The 9,378-nt window shown below is 39.5% G+C and overlaps 1 protein-coding gene across 1 annotated transcript in view; it reads right to left on the bottom strand.

Annotated features, from left to right (window-relative positions):
- Nucleotides 1–9,378, bottom strand: part of TENM1 (teneurin transmembrane protein 1) — a 285,933-nt gene that overhangs the window by 109,511 nt on the left and 167,044 nt on the right. Inside the window, exon 11 of the mRNA XM_010854080.1 lies at nucleotides 2,370–2,390. Within this exon, the coding sequence (XP_010852382.1) occupies nucleotides 2,370–2,390 (21 nt within the window). The remainder of the gene's footprint in view (nucleotides 1–2,369; nucleotides 2,391–9,378) is intronic.

Consider the following 9,378-nt stretch of genomic DNA (forward strand, 5'->3'; position numbering starts at 1 on the left):
TTAAGAGTAAAAAAAAAAAAAAAAAGACTGGCATGTTCCTGATTGTATTTGTAATTGCCATTTGCCCTCTAAGCATATTTATGTTAATGATAGTAAGGCTGGCAAATACTGACTTGAGATCCAGTTTATAGTTTTAATTGGAAAAAAATCAAATCCAATTGGAATACTTGATTTTTTTCTACTTACCTTCATCAAATAAGAGAGTCCGGTAGATTCCAGGGACATCCTCAACCCTGGAATTACCATGCCAGCTGCTGTAAATAAACCGTGAAGGGCCCGACAGATTCCAGTATTGCTTTGGCAGTCATATGAGACAAAGCATCTCTGTAGCAAAGACTGCTTAAATATGGGTTTGAGTAAAAGTTTTCACATATTTAGTTGTACTTTTTGCCTTCAGAATAAAAATTTTCCAGTGCCCTTAGATCTTTCTAGAATAAAGAAGGGGTCACACCCCTCCTCAAAACAACCTTCAATACTTTGGTAGCCAGCTTGTGGAAGTTTCAACTGAACCAGATTAATCATGTTTTGTTTAGGGAAAGTCCATAGGCTATTTTTCCAAGAGAAATGTTATTTGTACAAAAACACTTTGGAATGCATTACATTCATTTATTATTGAATATCCTCAAAGTGCCTGTGAGGGAACTTGGAATTATCATTCTTCTCAAATCTCAACTGAGGAAACCCAGGCACATAGAAAGCTCACCCAGGGTCACTAACAAGTCTGTGCTTGGACCAATATTAGATTAGATTGTATGTAACTGAGTGTGCAAAATAAATACCTTCAGAATACTCTTGTTCTGAAAGTGACAAAAAAAAATTCAGTGTTACAATCTTCTTCCAACTATGTTGCTTTGCGAGGCTGTTCTCAAACTCTGTGCACTGGCCTTTAGAAAATGGAATAGCCCAAATGCACCAAATTCAAATTTGATTGCTATTTTCTTGACAGCCAACAGTCAGGAAGGTCTCCTATACTGAGAAGCAATTTCTTGCCATTTCATGCCATTTCCCAAGTGCACTTCAGCTCTTTTGAGATTGGTTTCTTTCTACTTTGTGAAAACATGCCAAACCTGAGAAAGAAAAACCACTGGAATACATTCCAATTTGTTCTAATCCCTTGTGTCTAAACACATATTGCGATTTGAGATATGTGAAGATTATAACTTTAGTGGTATTGTCATCTTCTGGTTAGTTTTCCATGCAAGCAATGCCTGCATGGAGACTTAGCAAAGATCACGTAGCAAATATCACTTCACTCATGCCAGTTAAAACCACATAGATTGTGAAATGGGCAATTAATGCTCATAATTAATACGGTGCAACATTTTACCAGCAAGCAATTTGATAACCAACTTAATTTGCTTACGGAGTCAGTCATGCCAAAGTAGCAAGGCTGATCTTGTGCACTGGCATTTGGGAAGTGCCTCTCCCAAATGGACTCCAAATGACAAACCCCATCACTGCCATTTTGATGACAATTGGCATTCGAAAGTGAACAAATTCAATTTTCTCCTTTGCAATTTCAGGTAACTTAGAACAGTTTTGACAAGTGTAATGTGTTAACAAGTTGAATAGACATACTTATGACTAATTTCAGAGTTATATGCCATTGTCAGTAAATGGTCAGTTTAAAGTTTATTATCTTTTTTTTGATGGGGTAAAACAGAAACCATGAGGTTGCATAAGAGGAACATGGAGAAATCTTATTCAAGAAGGTCATCATGGGCATTCTCTTAATACACTTGTCAACTAAATTCCTGGAAGTAGGAAGACTGCTGCACCGTCTCTTTCTCTACTTGCAACTTGAAAGTGAAAGTGAGGTGAAAGTGTTAGTCGCTCAGTCATGTCTGACTCTTTGTGATTCCATGGACTGTAGCCTGCAGGACTCCTCTATCCATGGGACTCCCAGGCAATAATACTGGAGTAGTTTGCCATGCCCTCCTCCAGGGGGGTCTTCCTGATCTGGGGATCAAACCCCCATCTCTTGTCTCCTACATTGGCAAGAGGATTCTTTACCATCTGAGCCACCAGGGGAGTCCACAAAATCAAATCTATTTGAACTTACAGACTCACTTGTGATATCACCTAAGAAAACACCATGAGGCTGGAGGCTTTGCTTTCCCGGGAAGTACTGAACTGCCAACTTTCTCTTATCATGTTTTCTTTTTGGTACATTCTGATCCTCCAGCAAATTCCACTTAGTGGAGCTCTCCTTTTGGAAAACACTTACCTGAGTTATAACTCCTAAGTTAACATTTACATTATTCCTTTAAACTTATTTAAGAAGTAAAGTTTCCCTATTAGCATATTATTAGGAGGTGATGTCTTAGGCAGGAAGGGGCATTAGGCACCCACCCATGTGATTTGCTTACCTATGTCTGGTATCTCTGTTTCTAGGGTGCACAAGGTATCCACGAATAGCAAGTAAAAGCAAACAGAGAGTCATCAGTATCATCCAACAAGCCAAACTGAACCAGACACACCTCTTCCTAACTCAGCTTGTGGTCAGTAGAGGGACTCCATAGGGATCACTCAGTCAGATGGGTAAGCCAAAGTGGACCCAATCCCTCCTGGCTGCTTATCCTGAGATGGCGCCAAGATGACTGAACATCCAGCTTGGTGCCTGGGCTAAAGCTCTAAGGTAGTTTTTTTCAAAAAGTTCTCTCTGGACTGTTTTCATTGGAAGCAGCTGAGCTCTTGCCACATGTGCAGTTTCCTGGGGGCTCTCCCCAGTCATGCCAAATCAGAATCTGGAAGTGGGAGTGGGGCCCAACAATTCCATTTTTAACAAACTCAGCTGGTGATTCTGAGGCAGAATAAGGCTTAAGAACCCCTGGGCTAAGTTTTGAAGAAGTACCCACTGCAAAGGGTCTGATCATGCAAGTCTCTAACTTGAAAGCCACTTTATCAAAATGCAAACTCTTTCATTATCCAGTCTATGTACAAGAGACATCCCCAACCCAAGCTTAAGCCACTTATATGATTGTAGAGGTGAGATAGGGACATCACTTGTGCATATTAGCACAAGTATTTAGCAATATTAAACAATTTAACAGATTGAAAGTATAAAACTTTTTTCTTCAACCATGATAGAATGTACCTGGCATCAAAACTGCTGCATCAAGAAAGTTTCAATAAAACATTGTTTACATCAAACTACGAGAGCCTTGTATTGGCCAGCTACTCATGCTCTGAGGGAGCAACCCGGGTGGGTAAAACAGAACTGTCATGTCAGAAACAGCAGAACGCTTCGGGGGTCCCTGATCTGTAAGCAGCTTGGCACAGGGCACTGCCTAGGGTATCTTACTCTGGGATAGGGTATGGGTCTTCTCGCCCAGGGAGCACAGTCTGTGTATAGGCCTGACCTTGGGTCCAATCTGCCCAGAATTAAAAGGTTATAATCATCTGTGAAATATAGTCATTGCAGTTTTAAAATGCTTTTAAACCTGGCCCTTAGGTCATTTTGAAAATCATGAAGATAACAAATCTTTTTATCTAAACTAGAAAATGTTCTTATTAGTTGGAACATCAGGAAAGAAGAAAAGATACAAAATGATTTCCTTTGAAGCCATCTGCAACTACTTAACTCTTGTTGAAGAGAATCCTTTTGGGATTTGACTAGGTGGGCTACAGTGACAATCCACTGACTTTTCCATTTTATGTGTTAGTCACTCCAGCCGTGTCCGACTCTTTGTGACCCCATGGACTGTAGCCCACTAGGCTCCTCTGTCCATGGAATTCTCCAGGCAAGAATACTGGAGTGAGTTGCCATGCCCTCCTCCAGGGGATCTTCCCAACCCAGGAATTGAACCTGGCTCTCCTGCACTGTAGGCAAACTTTTTACCAACTGAGCCATCAGGGAAGCCCCTTCTATTTCATGGGGCCACCTCTAAAGCCTGGGTATCCCCAGGGTTGACACAAAAGATCAAAAGGTAAGGGTGAGGTGATGTGATTAGAAATCTGGCCTCAGGCGTTTGAACCTCTTTCAGTTTCTTTGTCTCCAGACACTTGCTTATTTTTGTGGCCTCTGAACCATAGGGTGAAAGCGCTTAAGGCTGGCTCTAATCACTGTTACATGGTTGATCTTCTTGAAGGAAGTTGAGTTGTGAACATTAAAGCATGGTTTCATCTGCCACAGACTCTCACGGTACAGAACCATGTGTGTGGCTCCAAAAGGTTTTGAAATTCTTAGGTGATGGCAAGGAGTGGGGAGAGGGGGTGGTTTGATTTTCTTGTGGCCACTTCTGATCGTGCCAATAATGTCACCGTGAATTTGGGAAGATGTCCCATATTATGCAGAGCAGCTTCTCTCATTAACATCTCAGAGGGAGGAAGAGAAAATGACGGAATTTATTTCCAGTGTGTGACCTTGTTCTGTCTCAGAATTACTTTTAGTTAAAGATTCAGGATTGAGCCACCACCAAAGTCGGTTTGCTGTCTAGCTGGCAATGGACTGCACGCTGAGGTGTCAGTGTGTGAGTGCCTCACAGGCACGGCCCATCAGTGGGCATCACCACCTGGCAACTGACAGACTTGAAGTTTGCCGTGAGTTTGGAGGAGAAAGGTATGGAAGGGCAAATCTTTTCAGAGCAAGAAATTCTCGTGATGGTAGGATCTTTAAGTCGATCTTTGATTTTGTTCAGGACCTGCAAGATTAAAAGGGCTATTCTTTTTTAATTAAAAACTTTTTACTGAGTTATGATTCACATACCACAAAATTTCACCCTTTGAGAAAGTGCAATTCAGCAGTGTCCAGTAGACTCATAGAGTTGTACAACGCTGGCCATCGTCTGATTCCAGAACATTTGAATCATCTTATGAAGAAACCCCGTACCCATTAGCAGTCAGTTCCCATTTTTCCCATTTCTCCAGCCCCAGGCAACCATTCATCTGCTTTCTGTCTCTATGAATTTGTTTATTCTTGACATTTCTTATACACGGAATTAGATAATATGTGGTATTTTGTGCCTGGCTTCTTTCATTTAGCATCATGTATGACCCATTCCTTGTACATTTTGGTAAGGATGTATGACCCATTCTTTAGTACATTTCATGGATGGAGAAAAAGGGGTAAGCCAACTTTGGAGTTTCTGGCTCATGACCAGACATCACAAGAGTTTGCTTGGCCTGCTCTGTGCTGGTTGCAGCACTTTGCTTGTTCTTCATGCTGTTCTTAGCTTCTTCCCTTATCCTTAGTCAGAAAATATCTGATATCAAAGAACGGACTTCCCTGTGTGTTCATCTTCTCATGGGAGTCTGCCTTTGAAGACTGACTTCCCACTCCTGCCACTTCTTAGAGCTTCCAACTTCAGGAAACTCTCAGTTAAGACTATCCTTCTCATTCTCTGTCCCTTGGCCTTATCACAACTTTCCTGTGTTGTGTTTAGGGCCCTGCTTTCAGCTAGCCATTCGCTTGAAAATCAATCTGACAAACGAATCCACGCTTGGTGATTAATGATGATTTTAGCTTGATGGGCTTTTCCAACACAGGTTCTCGTGTTGGGAACTCTTGGAAAGCCAATATCTCAACTCAGAGGAATGCATTTCTTAGGGTGGCAATTTGGACCCCTTGGAAGGTCAGCAAAGATGTTTTGGGTGTGAGGTAAATGGAGCTTTTGGGTGACAATGCTAATACATGAGACTAAACTGGAAAGCTAACCACCTATTTCATCTATATGTAGTCTGTTTCTCTGTTTGCAACTCCAGTGTTGCTGACGAGAGGAAGGTTCTTGGTCATTTTTCAGATATTTTCAGGGCCCTTAAAGTCTGTGTTCCATTTGTTCCTTCAGCAGAGCTCTCTACAACTTCTACTGTCCTTCATCATGCTAACTGCCCCTAAATGGGTGCTATTCAAGTTCTACCCAATCTCCAGTAAAAGACAGGAGTTGAGCACTAACAACAATGTAGGAAATATTAACTAGTCACTGTGAAAGAAACAGTAAAATCTCAAGAGAAAATTTTCATGTCACATTGACATTTGTCAAGTCCAAATTACTCAAGGCACCAAGAAGCATTTGGTAGGCTCTTTTTTTTTTTCATTTTTAAGGGAAGGACAAAACAAATATCTGGAGAATCAGGGCATCTTGAACAATACAGCATGAGGTTTTTACAAAGAATAAATCATTTCCAGTTATGCTTAATAGATTTGTGAAATTAGAAGATGAGAGGGGAGCAAGAGGATACTCATATTTAAATTCTTACAAAGCACTTCATATGGTGTCTCCTGTTTTTATTTATATAATAACCCATGTGAGTTTTAGAAAACTGAAAAATGACTCTGAGGTCATAATCAAAGGAAGATGAAACAGTCATAATTGATGGGAAACAATTGATAGATTTGGGGATGCTGAGAATGAAGAAGAGAAAGTTCAGGTACCTATGATAATCTATCTTAACACTTCTGAAAGCTTCTCAGGTAAATGACGGAAGTGGCTTCTGTGCTTTAGATGTAAACATTTGCCACTACTGAGTGGATGTTTCATGAAGGCAGATTTTTGCTCAATATAAGGAAGAATTTTCAACACAGCATACCAAAGATGCAGTGGTTGTTGGGTGAGATAAGTAAGTTTTCTGTTATTGAGAGGGATAAACAAAGTAAAGATGATCAACCGTCAGGGATGCAGTGCACACTACGTTTTACCAGACACCTCTATGGACTCTTCTATCACTAAGCTCATAAATCTGTGATATCACTTTTTAGTTACTGAAATATGTGTGTGTGTATGTGTGTTTAAAATTTTAACATGAGAAGCAAAGCACTAGGGATATCTAAACCTAAGCTATCTCATAAATCTATCTTAAAAAAAAACTTCACAGAATGTATTTTTGAGACTCCCGCAGGTTTAATTGCATGATCTTATAAGCTTCCCTTCTTTATTATTGTATCTTCATTTCCCACTGGAAGGAAGCACTGAGATGTATATGTGCAGATGAAATCTGCAGGAAACAGGCAAAGGGATACTGTATGCTTAAATAACAAGAAATAACCTTGTTGATCTCGGCATGTTGCTAATAATAATGACATAACTGACTTTTTTGTACCCTCCCCATTCAGCCAATGGGGGATCAGCTAGAGGAAATAAATGATCATCCACCAATGAAAATGAAATTATTTTTGAGGTCAGATGAAAGAAACTCAATTGGGGACAGTTTGGATCAGTGGAGCTGAGAGGAAAAATCTATGGTCTGCCAGTCTTTGAAATGTCAAGGGGCATCTAGAATTGCTCAATGTGGCCCAAAATGGAACAAGAAGATGAAAGAGAAGGAAATATAGAAGGGCACCCAGTAGGGGCAAGCTTTATGTCCTCTCAAGATGTCATCAAACACTGGGCAGATAACTACACATTTGTGGATCTTAAAACAGGTTAAACTGTATAAGACATGTAAGAGGATGCTCAAATACTAAATTGACAATTCTATAGATACAAAAGTAGAAAACAGAGTAGTTAAATTATACAATGAATAACCTGACAGAGAGTGAAGATCTAGAATGTTCTCTATTTTTTTCTGTAATAACTTATTGACAATATTGCTCTTCCACTCAGTTTTAAATGCAACCAATTGACATAATGACTCTATATAGTCTGTGTTTCCAAGGAAACAGATGACTCAACCAAATAAAATGACTAATATGCGCTGGGGGGGGGCGATTAAATTAATTGATTTACCATCAACCAAAAATTGGTACAAAATTAACTCTCTATATATAAAGTAGAATTCAACGAACATTATGGTTATTAAGCTAGCAAAACCACCTTGTGTCAACTTATTTCTCCCAAGAAAGTTTAAACTTGGAAAAGTTATAAAGCAAATATATAAATTCACCAATCATATGTGAAAGATGCAAAGTATACAGAATAGACTACTGATTAGGATACTTTTTTTTTAAGTGAATCTAATAAGGACTATACTAGTTTCTGATTAAACATGACAGATAATGTTTGCTGTCATAGACTGGGTTGATGGTTTTGACTATCATCAAATAGGGAGTTACCTGTTAATTACATCTAAACGATCATGTCTATATATTTATATTCCGTCAGGTTATTTCTCTGATGGCCATTCACAAGAGTGTTGGGAGTAAAGAAGAAAGAATAAGTTTTTCTCCTTGAAAGAAATGCAGGGAATCTTAACCATGAGTCTATGAAAGGGCTTCATCCACAGGGATAAGTTGCTAGGGTGGGAGGTGGGGAGTGGAGATATGGGGAGAGAACGAAAATATGTAACAGCTGAGTTTTGTGTGAATGTGTTTATTTCTGGGGGAGAAGGCCCATAACATTCAACAGATTCTCAAAAAGGTCTGAGAACTTAAAGAAAAATGTTAGGAAGAACTTCTGTCAGCTCAGAAGAGCCAGCTAGGCAGACTCACGCTAAGTGAAAGCCTAGGTGTGTGAGCTCATGGTGTGTGCTCGCCTGTGCCTTTGAAGAGCTGTGGCAGTGACAGGGATTGGAAACTACTTCACTCTGTCCAAAACAAAATTTTCCTTATACTGAGAAAATCACTTTGCAATTAGGGTCCAAGTTATTCCATTTTATTCTTCAAATGACTTTGTGTTAAAGGAAGGTCATAGGTACTTTGGACTAAAATGCAAATTTGTGAACTGTTAAGGACCCTTGACCAAGAGAGAATCTTCTCAATGAATGACAATTGCTCCACCTCAGGTAAATTTGCATTTAAATGACAAGGGAAAGGAGTCTATTTAGCTGGGTTTTCTTTATAGTAATATTTTTGGTTTTTATAGATAATCCTATGGGTTTTTTCCTCTGAGAAGGCAGCTATTGATACATAGGAGCTAGTTACATAGGTTTTATAGGGTTGGCTATATGGGGTCAGCCAGACAAGGTCTCTATGCAAGGGCCAATATCTGCACGCCTGGAAACATTCAGATGGTGAACGAATTGTTCAGTGCTCCACTTATGTTTGGCATCATGTAGACAGAGCATCCCTAGGATTTTGAAGACAATGTAGAATGTTGTATAAAACATTTTCAAATCCAGGCTACAATCATCATGGCCTTCTTCATTGATTTTCCAGTAAGTAGGTGCCCAAAGGGATACACTGCTTGTAATGACAAATCCCTGTGAGGTATGACATCCCAAGGTACATGAACATTTGATTAGGGCAGGGTGCTATGAATTAGTACCTCTTTAGACTCTGTAGATGTGCTTTATCTTTATAAAATCTTAATTTTACAGTCTATTTTTTTATCAGTCAAGGGATTTAACAGCTTTTTTCTCTATGACAGCGTTTGCAATTATAATTAAGAAATGTATTAAAACTGGAGTGAATTAATGTGAAAAATGGATGGGGGTTTGGGACTAGAAGAGTTCTCTAACTAGGTATGAAAGACTCAGTCTGAGAAAAGGGAGGTAGATTCCAAA

The sequence above is a fragment of the Bison bison genome, unplaced genomic scaffold (genome assembly GCF_000754665.1).
Source record: "Bison bison bison isolate TAMUID 2011002044 unplaced genomic scaffold, Bison_UMD1.0 scf7180017864336, whole genome shotgun sequence".
NCBI lineage: Eukaryota > Metazoa > Chordata > Mammalia > Artiodactyla > Bovidae > Bison > Bison bison.